The sequence below is a fragment of the Bombyx mori genome, chromosome 20, assembly GCF_030269925.1.
Source record: "Bombyx mori chromosome 20, ASM3026992v2".
Classification (NCBI taxonomy): Eukaryota; Metazoa; Arthropoda; class Insecta; order Lepidoptera; family Bombycidae; genus Bombyx; species Bombyx mori.
In genome coordinates, this window is record NC_085126.1 from 6,364,023 (window position 1) to 6,389,419 (window position 25,397).

At 37.8% G+C, this 25,397-nt stretch overlaps 1 protein-coding gene and 1 long non-coding RNA gene across 2 annotated transcripts; both read left to right on the plus strand.

Moving 5' to 3' along the window:
* The first annotated feature begins 87 nt into the window (after window positions 1-87).
* Window positions 88-25,001, plus strand: LOC134198701 (uncharacterized). Its single transcript, XM_062674333.1, has 12 exons — window positions 88-456; window positions 2,114-2,296; window positions 2,398-3,262; window positions 3,349-5,956; window positions 7,090-7,237; window positions 7,704-7,875; window positions 7,963-8,102; window positions 8,516-8,680; window positions 13,220-13,301; window positions 15,984-16,029; window positions 18,569-19,216; window positions 19,449-25,001. The coding sequence occupies exons 1-12, from the start codon at window positions 314-316 to the stop codon at window positions 20,873-20,875; spliced, it is 6,627 nt and encodes a 2,208-aa protein (XP_062530317.1). The 5' UTR covers window positions 88-313; the 3' UTR covers window positions 20,876-25,001.
* LOC134200755 (uncharacterized) lies at window positions 13,317-15,229 on the plus strand. The gene is made up of 2 exons (XR_009975804.1): window positions 13,317-14,750; window positions 15,047-15,229. It is a non-coding gene; the product is annotated as an uncharacterized LOC134200755 (long non-coding RNA).
* Window positions 25,002-25,397: the final 396 nt, after the last annotated feature.

The window sequence follows — 25,397 nt, forward strand, 5'->3', positions numbered from 1 at the left end:
AATAAAATGTTCATTGTTTTACTTTAATTATCGTTTATTTTAAAATTCACAACAGTTACTAGTATAGGCTTTGCTTTTCACCCCGAAATATCCTAAATCCTGGTATTTTTTAAATTGTCTTTATCATCCAAAATATCAGCTATTTTTCCCTAAAAAAGGGAGAATTCCCTAAAAGTGGAAGCACTGCTTCAAAGTACGCTACATTTTTTATTGAGTCAGAACTCATATCTGCCATCTAGTGAGTTTATTAGATCATTAATGCCTAAAAGTTACAAAAATGACGTCGCCACAGGAGTAAGATGACGCTAGTTGTATGTTATTTGCCTTTGTATGGGAGTTGCACCCCCCTGGCTATAGCTGTACGCGTAAAATTTGTGTCTATAGTGTTTTAAATATGAATATACAAAGTGCATTTATTAATGAAGAAAGTGATGAAAAAATTGTGAAAGAAAATGAGTGAGTACTCTACATATATTTTATTATTACTAGTGGTTCCCTGGTAGTCGAAATTCGACTATAGATAATTAAAATTATAAGTTTGTAAACTAATAAGATTCTGTTGCCAAAGTCTATTATATTTCTATAATCACAGATTTCGGCAAGACGTACAGTGTATAGATAAATAATAATAAAGATAATCAATACTTAGTCTGGTCATAAATACTGTTACAAAAGAAAACAAAAAAAATTCTATGGCAAATAACATTTAAGTGTGTTAGTTTAATACATAAATATAAAATAATTTAAAGTATAAAAAGCTTATGCGAAGTGGTCTCCATTGGCTGCAATACAGTCCTTTGATAGTTAAGGCCAGTTATCAATAGAAGCACGCACTCTTTCCATGGGAAAATTGTGCACTGCCAATCGTATGGATTGCTTTAGGGATTCCAAATTGTCATGGCGCTTAGAGCAAGCCATACTCTCTAAAACTGACCATAAATCATAATCCAGCGGATTAAGGTCGGGACTAGACGACGGCCTGTCTTCAGCTCTGATGAAGTCCGAAACGTTCGTTTCCAACCAAGACTGCGTAGACCGAGCTTTATGACCTGGCGCCGAGTCTTGCTGGAAGGACCATTCTTGATTATTGAACATGGTGCTGTTAAGGGACTTCACTACCTTCTCAAGAATGGTATCTTGATACACTTGTGCCGATGTTTTGATACCTTTTTCACAAAAGTATAGCCCAGTCACTCCTTCATAGCTAATACCCCACCAAACCATCACTGAAGTCGGATAGTGCCCACGTTGCACTCTGTAGACTAATTGGGAAGCTTCCTTAGAGCTTTGAGTATAAATACGGTCATTTTATTTGTTAAAATGTTGCTCAATTGTAAAAATGTTGTCATCCGTAAACAAAATATTTCTGACTTCCCTTTGCATACCGCTTCAGTAGTTGTTTCAATTTTACCACCCTATTCTCTTTTAAATTATCAGGTAAGAAATGACAGTACGTCTCTTATAGGTTGCAAGTCCTAAGTCATCTTTTAAAATACGCGACATGGTTCTAGGGGCTATCGTCATCTCCCGAGATAAAATCTTTTGCTTTCGGACAGGATTTCTTCGAATTCTTTCCATTACTGCTTTGGCCACCTTTTTCGTACGAACACTGCGTGGACGGCCAGATCTTTTTCTGTCACAAACAGGAGGTCTCATTGCACCTATTAATTAGACCGGTACACAAAAATATTACTAATACCAAACGTATGGAAAGTTTTAAAAATTGCATTTGGCTTCATACCTACTTTGTGTAATGCAATCACAGCGATTCGGTTCCCTTTATCACCCCACTCCATTTTAATATCGCAAAATATTGTACAATGTATTAGCGCCAAAATGAGAGAACTCAATGAGCAATCATATAAAAATGACAGATTCCAAATTCAAATGTAATATTTTGTTTATTTTTAATTGTAACAGTATTTATGACCAGACTAAGTATGATATTATATGTATATAAATATACATCGCGTGAAATTCGATAATCAAACTCTTAATATTGTTCTTTTTGTTCAAATTTTTTAATGAATAATTTTTTTGGTGTGTAATTAATTAATTAGTAATTACACTATTTATACCTAATTATTTATACCTAGCTATCTTCGTTTTATAGAGAAGAAAATCTTAAAGAGCTAAAAAGAAAAAGAAAATGTGAACGTCAAAGAGCATATTATCACCGTCAGAAAGATTTGAAGAAAAATGAAGAAAAAAAAAAAAGAAAAAAAGTACCAAAAACAAATGCTGAACGTCAAAGGGAATTTCGTCAACGTAAAGCAGAAAAATCCTACGTGGATATGTAATTTGATTTAATAATATGTAAAAACAAGTTGTAGTAATATGTAGTAGTAATATGCCTCAATCTTATTTAACTTTACGATTTCCTCATTTTTTTCACAGGAAAAGACGAAAATTGTGCAGTAATGAAGAGAATGTCGTGCAAGATAGGGCTGTTGAAAATACAGAAAATGTAACGCTACAGGAAAATCAAATTTATGAACAGCGTAATGAATGCATTACTCCCGAAGTTATTCTACACAGGAACACGGGAATTCCTGGCGATGGCGATTGCCTATTCCACTCGCTCATAAGTGTTTTGCAACTTCAAATTGAGAGCTGTGAATTGAGAAATCAGTTACGCGATTCACCCTATTTAAACTCCTGCCACAATCCGCAAGAAGCATATAAGATTCTATCAAGCACTAATGATTACGGAGATTTGGATTGTTTGTACTTATTTTCAAAAATGTACAATCAAAATGTTTGTGTACATTATTGTTTTTACAACATAACTACAAAGAATGAAGACACTATCTTTTGGCATTTTAGAGCGAATGATGCACAAAACTGGATTCATCTTCATCTTCGTGAACAACATTTCACACCTTTTTATGAAGTATCAGATTTATTGAAGCCAATAAAAGATGCTACCCAAAATGAAGCCCATGTTGATGCCAATATTCAACTATTGCATGACAATTATGTTGAAGATGCTACCGAAGATAACCATAACAATCATGAAAATGAAATTGAGATTGATAGAGAAGATCGAATTGGTGAAAATATTATGGATTTTATTGTTGATGGTACTACTCCAGTTTACACAAATTATCGTAAACACAGCACAAGTCATATTGATTTTTATAAAGACTTTACGAGTAATTCATTTGGCCATTCTTGTATTATTTGCGACAGACTATGGTGGAAAAGAGACTTGAAAATGTCGACCAGTAAACATGAGAGTATTTTGAAAACAATCCTGCAGGTAATCTTAATTATATAGTTTTTTTTTAAATTATTAACTTTATATTTTGTTTCTATATCTAGATAATATGAATTGGATTTTTTTAGAATTATACCCCTGGTGAAATAGTTCAAGTCTGCTATACGTGCTATACATCTTTGGAAAAAGAAAAAATTCCTCTTATGTCAACCTACAATGGTTTTGCATATCCGAAAATTCCATCACATTTACCAACGTTAAACCTTATCGAGCAACGATTGATTTCACCGAGACTAGCGTTCATGCAAATTCGTAGGCTGAGACACGTTAATGATCAGTATGGTATTTACGCCCAGATAATTAATGTTCCTATCGAAGTCGATACAATGGTGAAACAATTGCCAAGAAAAATTCAAGACGACCATTGCTTTTATGTGCATTTGAAAAAGAAGTTGATTCACAAAACTAGTCATGTCCACGGGCTTGTGAATAAGAGTCATATTGAAGAGTGGTTGTCGTATTTAGTATCTACGCCTCTTTATATTTATCATGACATTAAAATCGATGAGTCTTTTTTTACCGACAATGAACGTACTTCGCAATTGAATATGGATGAAATAAGTGAACACGTGCCAATTGAAGACAATTTAGTTGCGCAGCAACAAACTCTTTTGTGGAATGATGATTATTTTTTGAGTCTAGCACCCGGTGAATATAACAGGCCAGCCAGTATTTTAATAGATGAACATGCGGAAGAATTATCTTTTCCGACAATCTACGGCGGTCAGTTTCGAACATATAGAGATGGTGTTACTGTTACTCCATTCATGCAAGCTACCAGCGAACTCCGGCGTACTGATAGGCGCGCTACTGACCCACAACACCTCTTATACATCGCTGCTAAAATCATGAAGTTGCGAGTTAGTGGATGTGTCAACGTTGCGTTTAAGCATGTCGGACAAGGTACTTCAATTACGAAAGACACCATTGAATCTGAAGAATATATAAATAATTGTTTAGAAACAAATCTCGCATTCCTTCGCTGCATACCAAATTCCGCTTGGTTTTGGTCAGATCGCAAAAAAGATCTTTTTGCAATGATCAGGCAATTAGGACCACCAACTGCTTTTATGGGTCTAAGCGCCAATGAAACGGGCTGGGAAAATTTGTTGAAATTATTGTACAAATTGAAAAACGAGGGGGCGGAAATTTCAGATAAGTTTTTAGCAGAAATAAGTTATATGTATAAAGCTCAACTTGTGAATGAAGATGCCGTAACTTGTGCTATTTATTTTAATAAAAAGGTAAATTGTCTATTAAAAGTTTTGCAATCAAAGAAAAGAAGTCCATTCGGAAAATATAGAGTAGTACATTATTTCAAAAGAATAGAATTTCAACATCTTGGTAGCCCACATGCACATATTCTTCTTTGGTTGGAAAATGTTCCTGAAGATTTATTGAGCAATGATCCTGAAGTTATTAAATTAATTGACGAATTGGTTTCTGTGTCAGCGTCAGAGGCGTCTGGAAATATAAAACTAGTAACACACAAACACACATCCACGTGTTATAAAAAAATGAATCCCAATAAAAAGCAAGAATGTAGATTTGGCGCACCATTTATGCCAACAAAAAAAACTGTTTATTTGATACCTATGAAAGACACTGATCCCGATTACTCAGAAGCACTTTTCAAAGAATATAAGAAACGATTTAAATTTATAAGAAATAATCTCGAATATTTTGACTACACGAATTTTGATGAATTTTACTCGCATAATTATATTATTTCTGATGATCATTACTACAATATTATTCGTGCTGGTATCAATAGACCAAAATTATTCTATAAAAGAACACCAGCAGAAAAATGGCACAACTCTTTCAATCCGTTCGTATTACATCATTTTAAATCGAACATGGACTTTCAGATTATACTAGATGAATATGCTTGTGCAACATATGTTGTTGAATATGCCAATAAGCATAATAGAGGGATTAGTAATTTGCAAAGACAAATAATTGACATAATGGACGAGCATCCAGAATTCGACATTGTCGATATCACGAACAAAGTGAGTATTGATATACTTCAGTCTGTTGAAATGTCGGCACAAGAAGCTGCTTGGTATTTATTAAGAGAACCTGTGGCTAAGTCATCGGTGGCGACAGTCTACATTCCAACGGTATTGCCTACTGAACGCGCAAGAATTAGAAAATCTATGAAGGAACTTGAAACTTTAGACGATGACTGTACGAACGTTGGGAAAGAGAATTGGTTCGATAAGTACGAGAAAAGACCTGAAGAGCTCCGCGATGTTACGTTAGCACAATTTGTTGCAAAATATTACATAAATAAAAAGGGGACTTACAGTAAAAGAGATACTGCAAGAATAATAAGATACAAGAACTACGATATGGCTGAAAATTACAACGATTATAGGCGTGAGATGGTTCTGTTGCATGTTCCATTTCAAAGTGAAGAAAATGATATTATCGCTGAAAATAAGTTTATTCAAATATACGAGGACAACAAAGATACGATATTAGAACGTAAGAAAGAATTTGAATCAAATTTGGACATAGAGAAAACTTTACAAATTTGTACACAGTTGTGCCGAGAAAACGATGAAGAACAAGAAGACGAAGAATTATTAGGAGCGGCGCATGATGATCCGATTGAAATACCTGATTTCAATTGTATTGCTCAATTCAATCGAGATACTGTTCCAAAAGGTGGGGTAGCTATTTACCAAAATAAAAACGTGTGGCACTCGGGGAATAGCGCGGTAAAGCTATTGCATAGCATTTTTTTTATCAACTTATGCAATAATAATTAGACAATAATAATTTAATATTAAAACAATAATAAAATAAGACCACGCTATATCTATAAACATCTGTCCCCTTCACACTCATAAGCTAGACCGCGCGAGAGAGAGATGGGCAGACTTTTCATGATGCGCATGCAGTGCGACATCACGCCGCGCGCTTATTCACAAACACTACACAAGCGCAACGTGTTAATGTGTTGAACGCGAGCTACATGTAGGCGGAGTGACGGGTGTTTAAAATAAATATTGCACACGTTAGCGATGTTAATATTAGGCGCTTATTTGTTGGAGATATTTGTGCGTGCTTATGCAAACATAGAAATGGCCTACACGTAGTCATGGTAGCAATTTACATTTCTCCCAATCCAAAATTGGACGAGGTAGAGCATATTAGTTATTGCAGCTTTACAGCGGCAGTCCCCGAGTGTCACACGTTTTTTTTTTTTAATAGTTCAATAAAACTTTTTGAAGTGAAAACTTCTTTAGAATCGTTGCGATTTCAAACCGGATGCAACGGAAAAAACGACAGGTAAGAGACACAAATACAAAAATGTGTAGGATGAAGCTAGCAAAGAATGAGACAGAAATATACATACTATTTAATACAGCGCCATCTGTGAGATTTTTTAATACTAACGTGTGTATGAAAGCTGTTGTAGTGAATTTTAATTTAGAATTATACGTGAAATTAAAATATCAATTCACAGAGGGCGCTACCTTACAATTATTTACTAATGACAACATTTTACATATACTTAAGACGTTTAGGATAATTGTATTTTAATTTTGGAAGGTTTCACTTCTACCACGTGTGAATTGCACACATGTATTTTTTTATTTGACTTTTTATTGATTTAAAAAATTATAGAATATATAAGATACAGATTACACAGAGAAAGACAGAAATCACAAATGGGGACCAGAAATACTTTTCATTGTGCAAGACTGTATGTGAATATGTTTCAACAAATAAACTAAATCTCAATGTTAAACTTACTCAGACATAGTATAACTAAATTGTTCAATTTTAACTAGATATTCTACACAACCTTGCATTGGAAAGCTCTAAACATCAAAAGAATCATTTATTGGTTTTGGAGAACCAACTGTTAGAAGAAATGAAATCAAGTAAAGAACTCAGGGGAAATATGAAGACTCATTTTGAAACTAACAGATTCCCGTGGTAAGTATTTGTTTAAAAGAATAATATATAGGTCATTTTATCCTGGTTGACATATAAGTAGACTTACTCAATGCATATATGGTGAACTCTAGAATTTAAAACTGAAATAAGAAATAACTATTTATAACCTTTGTATTGATGTAATCTGTTATTTATCTTTTATTGTTCATTAGGTAGCGAACAATCTCTTGATCCCAACTTATAACATTACATAACAAACTGTTAAACAGATAGCACAAAACTGTTATTAAATTGGTCATGTGAAAAAACCTCTTGATTTAGTTCATATAGTATTTTTTTAAATCAGTATCGGATATATATGACAGTCTAGTTAATAGACTCTAGTATATCGCTATTCATCAGAGGCGGCAAATGATTTCACTGATTCTGGTCTTTCAACCACACTTCTCATACATAGTCAAATGATATTAAAGCAATTTTACCAATAAATCTTTTTCGTTTAAAGGTATAAGATTAACAGGTACCACATGAAAACTGTAGTACTCAACAAGCTGAAGACACTTTATGCGGCAGACGATAAGAGTGAAAATGTATTGGCTAAGGACCGAATGTCCCAGACGGATTGGATTATATTTGACTTTGCTCTCGTCCATGAGAAAATAGATCTAATTGAAAAAGTAAGTTGGCTGAATATCAAGTACAATAAATACTAAAATAAAAATTTGGAAACTATGCAATAGAACTTCGTGATATCTAATTTACAGGATGGTATGAGATGTCAAACTCAGGATCGTCAGCCGTTGATTGATCTCTTCGAGCTGGTGACGAAGTTTGACATAGAGGACAGGTCCGGAGACAGTCTGGCCGGCGCCTGGACTGCGGCCACCGCCCTCTACAACTCGAGGTAAGTTTAATGACGGCCTTCTGTTAAAACGCCTACGAAGCCTGGTCCTAACACTAATGAGCTCCTTCAACGGAAGAGGGACAGAGTCGTTATCGATGTGGTATGTCAATAGCCACCCATCTTGAGACATTAGTTCGCAGTCTCAATTTTATTCTATAGCAGATCGACTGTTCATCCTTCAAAACGGAACGTGTGTTCCTGCTTCGTGGAAAAATAAAACAGGATAGTGTTATCTATTCACGCAAGGTTACATTAGACCCTATGACAAGTGCATTCCTAATTTTATAAATATTTCTTGATTTTATAATACCAAAATACAGGTATGGCGGTATCTTAACCTTGGGACACATAAGAGTATACCAGTAAAGTACACCATTATATTGTATTTCCTAAAATTAATAGTTCTTTTACAGGGGTCGTCAGTGCTCACCGATGCTACTGCAGAAGCGTTGGTATCAGCTGAAGGAGGTGACCAGGGAATCGCTATATGAGTACTGGTACGCCTCCCGCGAGAACTCTCCTTCGTCGGCCGAGTCTATACAAAGCGCAACCAAATTACAGAGAGCTGTGGCCCAAAAGTAAGTTTACATTTCCACAGGTCTCAAGTTATGTTTGTCATTAAGCTGCAGAAAGAATACCCACCGTTGGGTTTTATTTGTCATACATTGCTGCCTACCGGGGGTCTAAACGAAAGCGACCATCAAGTTAAACTTAAACAAATAGTACGATTAACGTATGTACGTACGCAACTTATTTGTTTAATAAGCGACCGGACTCCAAAAAAGGAATATATAAATTTTAAACGCTAGTGGCGACATCCCTAATTAACGAACTGCCTATCACCCTGCCCGCAGACAGTGGCGGAGTGCGGCACTATACGAACATCACAAAGCAGCCAGTGGCTTTCGGTCTGGGGTCGATCCTCCTACGAGATCCCCGCGCCTAGGGGGCGCGCGAGGTATGTAGGACTGGTCCATACAGAGAGTTAATACTAGCATAGGTCATGACTCATAACGGAACGTATGCAAGTTTTTGCAGAGGGTCACCATGTAACGAAGGGACAATGTACTTCGCTTGCAGATCATAGGGTAGAATCGACCAAGTAGAAACGCGGCTCGGTAGCGTACTGACTTAATGTGAGGCCCGAATATCAACCTTCTGTCGAGGGTGACGCTTAGGTGTTTAGCCTTCAAAGCCCACGGCATGGGCTGGCCAAATATTTTAATAGTGGGTATGGAGTTACCGCGCCTAACTCGTGACGAGATACTAGCAGTAGTTCTCTTGGACCCTCCCTCTCGGGTGACCCCTTTTGAAGAACATGGCTGTGCTTTTCGTGGGGTTGATGTCGATGCGTTACTTCCGGAACCACTGTCCGATCGTTGATAGCCGTGATCTGGAGCTTACTATGCATGAACGACATCTTCCTACTAGAGTAGTAGATAGCCGTATTATTCGCGAGAAAGGCTAAGCGGGTCGCCGGCGACCGGCGTAATTCGTTAATAGTAGCGGGTTAGAAAGTAGAGAAAAGAGCCTTTTGGAACTCCGACTGAGATATGTCGTGAGAGAGCAAGTTCCCTCGACTTGGTACCGAAACGAACGGTTCGACAAGAAGTCTCGTATGATGAGCACAAGACTATGCTATCATCATCTCAGGCCTTACAGCCCAGGATGAGCCTTAGACTGGTCCAGTATATCTCTTCAGACTGCTCTGTTCAGGGCTTTCTCCTTCCAGTTCCTGACACCGATAACTTTGACGTCCATTTTTTTTTATTTTTTTTTTATTGCCTTTGTAGGCAGACGAGCATACGGCCCACCTGATGGTAAGTGGTCACCGTCGCTCATGGACGTCAGCAATGTCAGGGGCAGAGCCAAGCCGCTGCCTACCATAAAGTACTCTCCGCAAGCCTCGTTTGAAGAAGGACATGTCATAGCGCTCGGAAAACACCGTGGAGGGGAGTTCATTCCAAAGCCGGATGGTACGTGGCAAAAAAGATCTTTGGAAACGCACTGTCGATGAACGCAGCGGTTCCAGATAATATGGATGAACTCTGCTCCGATGGCGGGAGGTGCGATGATAAAAAGGAGATGAGGGAATCATCTCGAATAATTCCTCAGAGCATTCCCCATGGACCATGCGGTATAAAACACAGAGAGAACCGAAGTCCCTCCGTAGACCCAGAGGTTCCAAGCGATCCGCGAGCGCAGGACTATCGACCATCCGAACAGCCCGTTTCTGTATGGAGTCAAATGGAAGTAGCTGGTATTTGGGAGCCCCGGCCCAGAGGTGAGAGCAGTACTCCACGCGAGGTCGGACCTGCGCTTTATAAAGCGCAAGTCTCTGTCCAGGCGTGAAATACCGCTTCGCTCTGTTGAGAACTCCCAACATTTTAGAGGCCAATTTGGCTTTACCTTCCAAATGACTCCGAAACTGGACATCGCTCGAAATATCGACCCCCAGAATCCCGATACTCGCGGAAAGCTGCAGGGATACTCCTTGAAATTCCGGCGCCATGACAAAAGGGTCCTTCTTCGCAGTGAACGCGCAAACCTGTGTCTTCAATGGGTTCATGTTATGCAGTTTGTAAATTAAACCGTTGTGCCAGACTTTGTTGAACGCTTTCGTGATATCGGAGAAGAGAGCTTCCGTGGGGAAGGATTTACGTATATTTAGCCTTACTAAGATGTGCTCCCTAAGACTTGCTGAATGAAAGAGTGCTCCGCGCGGAAGCTGAACTGTTCGTCGATCAGGATGCCTTTCGAGGTGATGAAGTCCCAGAGGCGTTTGCATAATAGTCGCTTGTATAACTTGCCTATCATTGGCAAGGGGCGGAGATCGGGCGGTAGCTTGTGGGCTCATTTTTAGGTTTTTCAGCTTTGTGTATGCCGTAAGGTTTAAAACGGAGACCAACATGATTATTAGTTGGGCGGGTAAAATTTTAAACCGTGGTTATGGATTCCGTCGGATCCGGGCGCTTCCCGTGGTTGTAAGTTCGCGATTCCTAACTTTATTTCGTCAATGTTAATGGGGGGTAACGCGTCCGCGGGTGGCTGGGAAGCTCTGCGCTCGACCTCCCTGATGACTAACTCGGTCTGTTCCGGGTTCACGCGTTTGAGTATTGGTGGTGCACTGTTCTTGCAATGCATCGGCCAACAACTCTGCCTTTTCATCGTTATACAGCACCTTTGAAAGCTTTACGCGCGCCGCGTTCAGAAGTAGGTCCTGTTTAAACAAATACCGTCAACGGTTCTCCTTAGTTGCTCTTTCATAACCGCAGTATATATGCCGCGGCATCCTGGCAAGACATCTAACTATTCATTGTGTATTAGTACTAGGGGGGATTAAAAAGTAGTGAGAATGAGATAGAATATGATGACTATTGATAACTTAATAATTTATTTTTCTACATAGTCTCCGAGTCATCTACACAGCGAGTCAGCGCTTTTCAAAGGCTTCTATCCCTTTCAAAAAAAAGCTTTGGTCTTGGCCTTGCAAAAAGTTCTCCTCTCCATCCATCACCTCGTTATCGTCCTCGTACCTGTTTCCCCTTAAGTATTCTTTCAATTAGAGGAACAGATAAAAATTGCTAGGCGCCAGATCTGGTGAATAAGGGGGTTGATCAACCAATTCGAAGCCAGCTTGCTGAATGGCAGCCATCACAACTGCCGACATGTACTCGGGTGCGTTGTCGTGATGAAACAGCACGCCCCTTCGAAGTTTCCCTCTCCTCTTCTCTTTGATGGCATTCCTCAACTTGGTAATTAAAGCCGCATAATATTGACTTGTAATAGTGGTTCCACGCTCCGAGTAAGCAATCAACAATATCCCTCCTGAGTCCCAAGATATTGAGGCCATAACGTTGCCAGCCGATGCCACGGCATGAATCTTCTTCGGGGTCGGTCATGGTGGCCGTTTCCATTGCGTAGATTGCTGTTTTGTCTCGGGATCAAAACGATCGACCCATGTTTCGTCCATTGTTACGAAATGAAACGAAAAGTTTCCAGAATCTTCTTGAAACTTGTCTACCAATATCTTCGAAATGTCAAGTCGATTTTGTGTCCGACTGTCGGTTAACATTCTCGGCACCCATCTTACAGAGACTCTGTCATATGCAAAGATTGTTTCAGTATGAATTGAATACTTCCATATGAAATACCCGTTTCTTGAATTAAGTATCGGATGGTGACTCTTCGATCACTCAATACAATTTTCTCGACTTTCGCAACATTTTCTTGGGTAACTGACGTAGATGGACGGTTGCAACGACGTTCGTCTTCCGTGCTCGTTCTGCCTACCCGAAGTCGAGAAGCCCACCTTACGACTGTGGAATACGGCGGAGCAGACTCCTAATGTTGCCCCCAAATCGCAATGAATCTCTTGCATCGTTAACTTTTTTATTATTACTGGTATTACTGGTAATACTGGCATTACTGGTAATAATGGCACCATTATTACTGGTGGTAGGACCGCCTGTGAGTCCGCACGGGTAGGTACCACCGCCCTGCCTATTTCTGCCGTGAAGCAGTAATGCGTTTAGGTTTGAAGGGTAGGGCACCCGTTTTAACTATACTGAGACCTTAGAACTTATATCTCAAGGTGGGTGGCGCATTTACGTTGTAGATGTCTATAGGTATATATTTGTATGAAAAAATAAAGACAAAGATCAAACAAGGACTAAATAGGATAAAAGGATAGGTTTACTCTATCGGTAAAACAGGTCGTGTTTTATGCTAAAGGTTGGTCCAAAGTTAATGGTCACAATTTTTTTTCTAAACGGTTATTTGTGAACTTCATCATTATACATTTATATTATATTTTTAGATTCAAATATTAAAATTCAGTATAATTTAAATTTAATTGAAAAACAGTATAAATAAATAAACAAAAAAAACTCGCCTTTAAAAGAGTACTTTCCTATCGAAAACAGTACGAATGGTCATTATATTATTATGTATTAGTTATCATCTATAGCTACCTCTTACATTTTGACCCTAAACGACGTCATTCCTAAAGTGTCGTTTGGCATTGCCGATGCTCACCAGCGGGAGTGGCTGTTCAAGATGATATCGGTTCGTTTATCTCAACATAAAGAGCGAATCAATGGAATGTTCTATTCCAGATACCCGTCAATAATAACGAGTGCATTTCCGGAATGGCGAGAACTGATCGAGAAAAGACTTGTCATAATGTCTGAAGACTTCGTAAGTCTTAAATCATAGTACCTTATGAATTGAATGCGTATGATTTTGTTTCTTCTTTCCATCTGCGATCATTCTGTAGTATATATCAGAATCTTTATCTTTCATTCCATTCGATTGACTTATTTTTATTGGCTTTGTAGGCGGGCTTGCGTACGGCTCATCTGATGGTAAGTAGTCACCGTTGCTCATGGACATCAGCAATGCCAGGAGCACAGCCAAGTCGCTGACTGCTGAAGACTCCGTAAGCCACATGATGTTGAAGACGCCTTCTGCATGCTGTATACTTGTGTACTTGTATACTTGTCACGTTTGAAGGTGCACCGCAATTTGAAGTAAAGAAATTCCATTTCATTTATGTTATTTATTCACCATGTTCTCTACCGATACCATTTTTATATAGTTAAGTAATGTATCAAGTAGATCTAAGTAATCTAAAATAGTACGTTTTATTTAGTGAAACGTCTATATTGACTGGGGTGTATACAGCGTGTGCCACAATGGGATAGTCAAGCAAAAACCTGGCTGTGGTATCAACAATGTAGATCACATTAAAAATGTTTAAAAAAATCAAAGATGTAATTTGACATAAAAAATAATTTAGTAATTATTTAAAGTATTCGATGACAGCCCTGAATTTTTACACAATAAAAATACTGTTTAGCCGTTCTGCAATTAAATGCATCAGAACGAGATAGACAATAACGAATTCGTTCAACTCATTTCAAACAATTAATACGTCAAAAAAATGCAACCGTATCACTAGGTGCATAAGGTTCAAAAACTCAAAAGAAATTTTTAACTCGCCGTGCGAATGTTACTAAATATCATCCTTATTGAAAAGACAAAATAAGCTGTTTGGCGTGGCGGTGTCTTAATGTGTGTATTTTTATAGTACATATTTCCATCGGCTGACATCACACGCATGGTTCAAATGTTTGAGTTCAAAGAACCTACTATAGGCTGGCCGAATTATCGCGTTTACACTTTTTTTTCGTATTACTTCTGCCTTCCGAAAACAAGATATTAGAATTTCTGGGATTCTTACAATTTTTATTTATTAATAGATGTTATCAATTATGTTTTAAAAATTACATCTCTTGATATAAGGCCGCCCTTATTTTTAATACGACTCATATAACGGCACCTGACGTAAAACATAATTCTAGGGTCATCAGAAGAATAGTTAGTTCGTTGTGTTCAAATATTATTTAATATGAAACTATTTTCATTACTACTGACTTCGATCAACAATACTAACTAGATTTCGGGTCGGTGCATAAAATCCGTCTCGTCAAATAACAGCTCACTTGAAATGTGAGCTCTTATTTTGTTTAGTTCACTTCAAACACAGCCAATGTCAACCCGTCTCACAATACCGCAGTATGTATTTAAAAGTTGCAAAAATTAGGCCCGAAAAAGCAATTTAACGGCCGGAGTATCTTACTTTCGGTAAGTACATGAAGTATAAACTATATTTTAAGCTTTAAACTTATAAATAATATTAAATTTTGAACAAAATTACCGATTTTTAACCACCGCTACAAATGTTGGCCAAGGCTCGGCCAACACATGGACAAATTTTTGCTTAACAGAACAGTAAATGCATGGAGTAGATTTGTGTTATAATAATTTTTTAAAATTTGTTAGCAGTACTTCAAAATTAGTTGGTTAAAATTGTTTAATGCTGCCTTTGTGTCTGTTTGTTGGACTCTCATTAGATACTTAGCTTTCCATTTTTATTTTAGCTTTCCTAGCAATCACGTGTGCAGAATGGATCTCGATTGTCGCCAGAGAAACAAGAGATGACTTTTATAAGCCAGCTAAGATCTCCGCTTATTGACACTGGACATCTTTGCCTTCCGTGCTCACGGCTACTGAAACGTGGCCAAAACATTGTAATAAAAATACCGCGCTTGAAACCGTTTAAACGTTGTTTTATTATGTGCACTGGTCGCGAAAACTTAAAAATATATATTACACAAAAACGTAACGCTAATAAAATAATAAGAAATGTATAGATACTAACAAACATACATTTCCAAAACATAAAAAGTAAACAACTAAACTTTTACTTTAATTCATTAATAAATTATTTTAGTGTTCAGCGCGACTCCCTTACTTCCTGTAGTAAATAGAAATCGGCATTTCAAAAAGCAAAAATAAATAAAGCAAAACGATGTTAGTTCTCAGAGCAATTAAGGGAAAAGTTACTTTATTTGTTGCCGCTTAAGATTGATTTAACATTAAAAATTGTTTAAAATATGTCTTTTTATTAGTAAGTGACAGGAGTAATTTATTGCTTTGCTCGTTTTATGTGACGAATAATCGTAAGTATTAGATAATATTTTAGAGATTTGTGACTTTATTACTAGGTGCCATAGTTGTAATTAGTTTGAACGTAAAAGTGTTTCAAAACTTTTTTCTCCGTTTGTTAGTAAACGAATGTAGCTATATAAGTATATATTCACGCGGACAGTTTTTGCTTTAATTTTGTACGTATCCCTTTATCTAGTTACTATTGTTGATCGAAGACTACTGACCTTTTTTTTAAATGGTGGAATCGATTATCCTAATAGAACACTGTTTTCAGTTTTAGACTTGATATTATGCTCATTGTGGGACACCCTGTACAGTATTAGTAGAAAATAATGCAGATTTCATCAGTTTAAATTTAATTCACAGGAAAAGGAGAAATGGATGAACAACGTGGAAGCTACTATAGACACTGGCAAGTTTATTGATTTTCTTAGACTTTAATGTTTACGTAATAACAGTAACTATAGTGACGACGAGAGAGAGAGAGTAGTAAAAACCACAAAATGTTATTTAAATTACGAGATCCGATTACAAGATTCAAGAACATTCAAGTAGATAATTAAAATTAAATTTTGCACAATGTATTTATGAATAGAGGAGGTAGATATCGGATAATTTACCTAAGGCTGGGAATAAAAATCCGTATCATCTACACTTGCGAGCAAAAGTTTGGAATCACTTACTCGAAATTGGTTCCGCGCGATCTTGTGTACTAAATTTTTTTTTAATAATTATAAAAATGACACCATTTTATAGGTTCAAGTCTTAACTTTAAACTGATACCAATTTCATTAAAATCAAGCCAGTATTTAAGAATCTATCCCGGATTAAGTGAAGGAATAACGAAAAAGACGTGTTTCAATTATTTGATACGTCGCGAGTTGCGATCTATTGACCCCTATAAAAGCACCTGTTGTCGGATTTTCTTTATCAGTCGACTTTCACCTGTTGACCGGTACACATCTCCGCTACTTTTGACCCTTTACCTTGTACGACAATGGAGACAACACCTACAAAAGCAGCTGAAATCGTAGCCCTATTGCAAGAAGGGCTCAGCCAGCGGGCTGTCGCTCGTCGGCTCCACATAAGCCAGTCCTGTGTTTCGAAAGCTTACAAGCGTTTTTGGGAGACTGGTGGCTTTATTCCGAGACCAAGATCTGGACGGCGCCGGTGCACATCGGAGAGGGATGACCGTTTTATCATGTCAACCTCTTTCCAAAATCGGCATTTACCTGGTGTCGACGTCCAATAGGAGCTCCGAGATGTGGGGAAGCAGCCAGCGAGTGAACAGTTTGTCGACGACTCAAGCAACTGGATCCGACTCCAAAAAGGCCTGCCACAGCCCCGTTGGTAGCTCACCAACAAGCATGCCTTCAATTTGCTCGCACCCATCTTGATTGGGAAGTTGAGCAATGGAGGCAAGTCCTGTTCTCCGAGGAGAGCAGGATGTGTTTACACGGTAGTGACCGAAGAGGTCAGGTCTACCGGCGGCCTAGGGATTGATTTGCGCAGTGCTGTTTCACTGAAGCAGTGGCTTATGGGAGCAGCTCTAGTATGATGTGGGCCGGCATTTCCTTCGACCGTAAAACCGAGCTTGTTTTCGTGCCTGGCGGGGGATGAGGAGGCCGTCTAACTTCGGACCGGTACATTTCCGATATTCTGCTGAAGCATGTCGTTCCCTATGCGGGATATATCGGTGATGACTTCCACCTTATGCACGATAACACTCGTTGTCACAGTGCCCGTGTAACAACTGAATACCTCAAAGAAGTCGGTATCGCTACATTGGACTGGCCAGCACTCAGCCCTGACTTGAATCCCATTGAGCACGCGTGGAATTAATTGAAGAGGAAGGTTCGTGCCAGAACTTCTGCTCCTTCATGTCTGAATAAGCTGAAATCGGCGTTGATTGAGGAGCGGGAAGGTATCCCACAAGAATCAATTCAGAAGCTGATCAGGTCTTTGAATTATGGTCTTCGAGCAGTTAATAGGGCGAGGGGAGGGAACACAAACTACTGATACTTAATTTTAAGGCTAAATAAAAAAATTATTTACTAATTTTTGTTATTTTATTCATTCATTATTTTTCCATATTTCCTTGTTTTCCTACCTCCTTCACTTAATCCGGGATAGCTCCTTAACTTCTGGCTTGATTAGAATGAATTTGGTATCAATTTAAAGTTGACAGTTGAACCTTTAAAGTGATGTAATTTATGATAATTAAGAATTTATTTAGTAAGCAAGATCGAATGGAACCCATTTCAAGTAAGTGATTCCAAACTTTTGCTCGCGTGTATAGTTCGACTTTATGTGTGTAATAATTTGAATCATTTTTATTTCACAAAAATTGATCTCCGTAAACGTATATAAAATATTTTAAAAAATATCGTAAAGATCCCAAGAACTTCTGATTGCTTTCGGAACTCTGAAGTTATACGAAAACGCAGTAAACGCGATAGTGTCGCCGGCCTAACTGATTTGGGAGACTTCAAAAAGATCACGTGATCTGATCGAAATACAAACGCATAAGAACGCCCCGCCAGTGCGGCAATATTGCTCTGACAATATTGACTTATCAAAAGGCTTCTTTTGTTTTTACAATAAAGGTGAAATTGAGTAACAAAGTTGGAAATTTGTCTTCGAGTTTTTAAACTGTATGGACTAGTCAACTAGCGTAGTTAAATATCCACGTTCAGTAGCACTAAATATTTTTGTCTAATGGGAATGGGATTTTAAATTTCGCTTAAACAAAAAATTAGGACAGGCGAATTAGTTTCAAACTCAGGATGTGTGCAGCAATGGTCATTAAACTGCACGGTACTGTAACAGTCTACACTCTAGTAAACAATAATACTTAAAAACATTAGTAAAACACTAATGACTACTAACATTAATGACTACATTAAATTCTAAGTTGAAATATCATCTGACATGGTAATTAACTCTTCCAGAATCTCAACCAGACTTAGAAGTCATTGAACCTTTCATAGAAACGATAGATGTGGACCAAGATTTGGACAACGAAACAACGAAGCTCGGGAGAAGAAGCGAAGAGAACACTGAAACCAATGGAATGATGATTATTGAAATAAAATCCGAACCTAGAGATTTTGAAGATCTGGCTGACCCATTACAAACTATTAAAATACCATTACTTTTACACACCGGGAAAACAGAACAATTGATCAAAAATGAAACATGCAATACTGATTTTGGTGAAGATGTGGTGAAGACTGAAAAAAATCAAAATATTTCCCCAACTCTTGATTACCTTCGCGAAACAGTCGAAAATTCAAATGAAATAGTTCCGAAAATTGTCTGTGTTTACGGCAACGTGCATGATACCCATGATAGTAAAGATCTAACATCTACAAAAGTATGTGAAGATGAACCAATGATTGTAGAAGAAACTAAATGTCATCGAGATGACACCAACAATGTGTCTAATGCAGAAGATATACAAGAAAAAGTCTTGCAAGAGACAAATATAATATTAAAGTCTGAAATGGAAGAACAATTGCATTTGAATATTTTTGATAACGTAATAGAATTTGCTGATAACAAAGTCCAGTCTATTGAAAATGATCATGTAAATACAGGTGAGTTTTAATTTACAACACTTCTAGTAAATGAAAAATTTGATTTTATTTTACAAATTAGTTACATTTCTGCGATTCTAACATTTATATATGACTCAGTATAATAGATTTACCAGATAATTATGATATTAAGATATTGAAAAGAGTTTTTTTTTAATAATTTCAATGTATTCCTCAGCATATTGCATAATGTAACGGCAGTCTTTCAGTTAATAATTATTTACTATTGCAGTGCACGTTATTCAGACCAAAAACGATTTCACTTTACAAAGTCGGTTAAGTTGTGAATATGGAAATAGTGCATCGACTTCTGAATTAAAATGTCTCTTTGATTTGAAAGAAGATGCAATGAAAATGTCAAAAAACAAGCTGCAGGGTTGTAACTTAAAAGACAGTTTAAAACAACTGAACATTTCGGAAATACAAACTGATGTTAATAAGATTACGAATCGAATTAATTCTGACATCAGTAATACAATGAACAACACTTTGTTCTTAGAAAGTAAATCCGGTGCACAAAGTGAAACTAGAACAGACGATAGTATGAAAGTGAAAATGTCTAGTTACTTATTTCATAAACCCCGAAATCGTTCGTATGATCCTACACAGCTTTGCAAGAATCCGGACTTTAACAAGAAGTTAAAAAGATTAACGGATGCATTCTTAAGTTCGCCGCGTAACAGGGTACTGCTCAATGCTTGCAGGCCGATCACTGTTGATGTAATGAAGGCGATTGAATCCAAACTGTTCAACGGTACAGTGTACTTGAAGGACTGCGACCAACTGAACTCGAATGTTCCAGACCGCGGCGCCGTTAGCGACACTGCGACGCGAGTTCCTTCAACAATCGCTTCCCGGAGCTCTACAAATATTCGTTTAGTCAATCCTGATCATTTAATGTCGCTATCGAAATGTTACACATCGAATTTAACACAAGAAAGTTGTGGTGATGCGATGGAAATAAACAGGAAGATCAATCAACCAAATATAACAGAAGTTCCTTGCTCAAATCAAAGTTGGCTGACAATTGAAGTGCCTCCCCTTACCGTGCGAACTAATAATGAAAGCATAACAACTCCAGAACCCAATTCAACCCTGTCATGTAAAGAAAAAGAAACCGGTATTTCGTCCAAAAAGAAACCAAGAAAAGAATTTTCAGTTGTGAATGATGGTTTTCTTACCCACGACATCCTCAACAAAATGGTAGTAAAAATGGATGAAGAAGAACGTTTTTATAATCCTTCCAGAGTAACTTTTGGTGCATCGTCTCGGATACTGAAGCCAAGCACAAACACAAGTAATCCCAGTGATGAAATCAAAATCCGTCCCTGTAGGTCTCCTGCACAAAATACAACAAAAATGGTGTCAGCTGTCGAACTGTTGAGTGAGCGAAATTATTCCGCTGCGAGTGACAGCCCTATCATGGCAAACAACATCGTAATCGACAGTGAAAGTAAAATCGTTGAACCGGTATTCGCACAGGAACAATACCAGACCGACAAACATGAAATTATAAATACGACATCTAATGCAAAGACTCTAGTGATAGAGCCAATTTTCAATCATGTTACCGAAAAATCTAAAAAACTTATGTTTTTGGCGTCGCTTGCGTCTCAACAAACGTTAGTTAAACGGAAAGAAATAGATAAATCTCCTTAGTTTATCATTGAAAACAACCACGACAGCCCCGGAAGGATAGTAAAACGTGAAGCAATCTCAAAACCTAATAAAAGTATTAATAATGCAAACCCTTCCCACACTAGAAGCATATTGGGTCACACACGTAACACACACAAAAAAAATCAATGGGTTGGTTGACCACGTTAAACTTTCTATCAGCTTTTTTGACGTTACTGGGGCCAGTTTCTTCTAATATGTTTAAATTATTATCCAGATTTTTCTCTGTATTACTCTCATTGTCACATTCATTTGTGTTATCAGGATATTCTGATTCTTCTGTCAAGATTATATTTTCTACACTTCTTCCAGGAATAACATTTTTTTTTTTGTAGGATGTTTTAAAACTTCCTGTGTTCCTCATTGCATAGAAAGAACCGTTTGATCAATTACTTCTTTGAAGTTTTAATTTCTAGCTTCTGGATTTGTGCTTGGCAATCTATCTAAAACCTTATTTCTATTTACCGAACTTATGCCGCACTTTTCAAAACCTAGCTGTATTTTTTTTACTGACGTTTGATTCTATTTCTTTCATAAGTTTTTTAAGAAGCGATGGAAATATGTTTTTGGGTATAGTAGCTTGCATTCTCCCGTCGGTCTTTTTCCAATTATAAAGTATGTGCTGCCAAGCACTTTTCAACGGCCTGAAGAAAGCTACGTCTAATGGTTGAGTAAGGTGCTTAGAGTTGGCAGGTAAAAAATGAACCTAATATTACGTGTTTCACATTCCTTTATTATATCTATTGAAAGGTGAGAGGCGAGATTATCGCCTACAAGAATTTTTGTGCCAGTTTTAAAAATCGAATACAATAGTCCTCCCTAGTCTTCAAATGTTAATCCATCAAATCAACTAGATCTGGTACTATTATAAAGAGAACCTTATGGCCCATTTTGTTTCCACGTTGTGCCTTATTTACCTCATATGGCAGCAAGGACATCAACCAAGTTAGTTTCGTCATAGTTGACGATGTTATCTCAAGGAATTCTTTGTAGTGGTACTTCTAGTTCATCGAAATATGCCTTTATCATCTCTGGCGAGACTGCTGCTCTTGAACGTTTTATATTTTGGCTTAATCTACCGGTAATTGTAAGTTTATGTCGTTTCCAAAAAAATTTTGTGTAGGTAGGGCCATTTTTTTTTTTTTTTTTCGGGTAGAGGGCCGAACCTCCTACGAGGTCCCCGCGCAAAAGGGGCGCGCGGGGTATGTGAGACTCAACGGTCTGCATGGTGTTGTGAGCAGACCGCGGGCCCAAGGATTTTAGGACCCACCCACTAAACGACTCCCCTGCACTCTTACACCCGACGTCCGATCCCCTCCGAGGTCAGAACCAGGATGAGGTAGGGGGGCTACCGCGGTCAACACTACAACCAGACGGCGCGGCTCACCCCAAGGACGCCCAGCCGACGGAGCCTTCGAGGCGAATCGAAGGCTCTGAAACGTCGGCCGTCTCGGTACGGCAGCCCGTCGGGCCGCCCAGACGGTGCCGCTGGTGTCCCGGAATACCCCGCTGGACCAGAACCAGCCTGCCGGGTCGGGACGCGATACACCGTCGACCGGTCGCTCTAATCACTCCACGGCATCGCGCTAGAGTGCTGGTAGCGCGCCGCGCGGCCTCACCCCCTCAGGTCGCCCCTTGACCTTCACCGGGGGGAGGCCGCCACCTACAGGGGCCGGGACGTACGGGCGTATTCCCGCCTCCGGCCCCCGGCTCGACGGCGACGGATCGGTGCGGAAAGGGAAGAGCTCTCCAAGTGTAGGCAGGGCCAGGCGTAACATTTTTTAATCTTTTTTATCACTACTCCTACATTGTCTATGTATCCCTTTATTAATAATCTAAAGTCTATTGTTTCAAGGAGATATCCCCATTCAGAACACACCTTTGTATATTGTATTAGGTATTCCCATACATCCGGAGCTAATGCTGCTTGGCCACCTTGCTTTTTCATGACATAAGTATTGTGTCTATGAAGGACTGATTTAGAGATTTTATATTTTTATGCAATATCTATTAACGATTAATTAGTTCTCTCCAATAGAGCAAATGGCGTGCTCTTTCAAGCAGCTCTGAATTCCAAGCTGACCTTGGTCTATGTTTTTTAGCATCTAAGCTACTTGTGTTTTGGGCACTGCAATTTTGTGACCTCTGACATATTATTTTTGAATCTTTTTATCACTACTCCTAAGTTGTCTAAGTATCCCTTTATTAATAATATAAAGTCTATTGTTTCAAGGGGATATCCCCATTCAGAACACACATATTTTGTATATTGTATTAGGTATTCTCCTACATCCGTAGCTAATGCTGCATGGCCACCTTGCTTTTTCATGATATAAGTATTGTGTCTATGAAGGAATAATTTGGAGATTTTATATTTTTGTGCAATATCTATTAACGATTGATTATTCCTATCCAATAGAGCAATTGGCGTGCTCTTTTCAAGCAGCTCTGAATTCCAAGCTGACCTTGGTTTATGTTTTTTAGCATCTGGGGTACTTGTATTTTGGGCACTATAATTTTGTGACCTCTGAAAATTAGACCTTTGAAGTAATTGAATGAATGAATGAAATTGAATAGAAACAAATCTTTTGGTTTTATTCCTAATACTCGTTAGTTTTGAAGTGTCATAATCACGGCTTAAAAAGTCTGCTAATGGTATTTATATGATTTTGTTAAAAGTAATTTTTGGTGAATATGGTGTTAGGTTGAGCATTATACGTTGAAGTCTAGCTTGGGCTGACTGTATTTTTTTTCTGAATATTGTCTCGAGCGGCTTGTGATTTGATTCGATAATAAGTATTTGCTATAGACCTACTCATGGAACTTTTTGCACCCAAATAGTATATAGCAAATACCTCCTTCATAATGTGAGCATAATTTTGTTCAGATTTAGTCAATGTTCTGGCTCCATAAGCTGCCTTTCCTGAAGGAATGCTGCACCAAGATTCTTTAAACTTGCATCCACTCTTAGTGTGACTCGTTTGTTTACATCATATAATTTTAACACTGATGGATTCTGTAAAAAAATTTTAATTTTATTGAGTGCTTCATCTTAATAGAATTCCCAGTTGAAACTTGTGACTTAAAAGATGCATTTACTTTGATTAAGTTTGAAACCAGAAAATTTCAATGTCTCTTATTATTTCTTTGACCGTTTTCTGTGGCTCTTCCTCCTCTTTGGCATGAATAAAGATATCCTCGATTGATACTCTTACATTTTTGAATGTGCTAAGAAGATTAGCCAAGATTCCTTGAAAACTTTCAGGTGCTGACGATACTCCAAACGAGTCTTTTGAATGATTATCTCTTCCATTCAGATGTAGAAAAGGTATATAAAAGGCAGTATCTTTTGTGTTATTTTTGATAATTTAACTTGCCAAAATCCTTTAGTGCCGTGCTGATCCTTTGACGTCAGCTGCTATCTCTTCTATTGTTGAAAGTGGGAAATGTATTCTTAAAATATTTTTGTTCACATCTGATGGGTCTATGCATATTCTCAATATTCATTTTTGTCTGATCACCACCATTGGACTCACTGCTGTTGTCGGTTCTGTTTCAGGTTTGATGACATCCAGTTTTACCATTCTATCTAATTCTTGTTTTACTTCATTTCTTATGGCGTGTGGAACATTTCTTATCGGTTTAATTTCAAATTTAGGGTTTTCTATGAGGTCAATATCATACTCAAATTTTTTGTACCAACGTACCCTTTTAAATATGTCATCATTGGTTGAACTTTCTTTCAATGTTTCAACCCGTGCGACTAATCCCAACTTCTCACAACTGTTTAGTCTTAAGACTGGTGTGACTCTTTCAGCTACAACTTTAAATAGTATTTTAACAGTTTTCCCTTTTATTTTGTATTGTAACTTCACTTCTCCAAGTAGGTACTAACATTCTGTTATTTGAGAAACTTGTTAAATTTTTAGTGCAACTTGGTTGTGTACAAACTTGAGTTTTCTGTACTATGAATTTTGGAAGGACGTTGCACTCTGCACCATTATTAAGCTTTGCCGTAAATTTGGTGTTACCAGTTTGGACACTTTCTGCCAATCTTTGGAGTTGCCAACACTTAATTATCCAATAAAGAGTAGTATTTTCTTCTAAAGTATTTATTTTATTTTTTCGTTTCGTTCAAATATTTATTTACAATAACCCTAAAATCAAACATACTTATTGGTATTCCAATATCATTCACGACTAACAGATGAGACTTAAAACTTTCTTCCGCAGATTTCGACAGTGCAATTGGTCTACCAACACCCTTGGTATGCTTTTGCTTTAATTTATAAAATAAAGTTACGAGCGGTATATTAAACCTTTCTGAAGCTCTCATCCTAGTTGAGGCTCCCGATCGGATTTTATCTAGGGCTTCCTCTAAAATAGCTGTGGTATAATTTGATTTTACGGCATATTTACGCACACCGGGCTTAATCACTTGCTTTTCGTGGCATTTTATCAACCTGTAACAGTAGAAGAAAAGTATAATAAATTACAACTCAAT

Excerpts from the sequence above, each read along its gene's own strand:
- LOC134198701 (XM_062674333.1), top strand. The coding sequence starts at position 314 with ATGTTATTTGCCTTTGTATGGGAGTTGCACCCCCCTGGCTATAGCTGT. Across the intron at positions 2,297-2,397 it reads GAAAAATCCTACGTGGATAT|GAAAAGACGAAAATTGTGCA; the intron begins GTAATTTGATTT and ends TTTTTTTCACAG. Across the intron at positions 16,030-18,568 it reads GGAAGCTACTATAGACACTG|AATCTCAACCAGACTTAGAA; the intron begins GCAAGTTTATTG and ends TAACTCTTCCAG.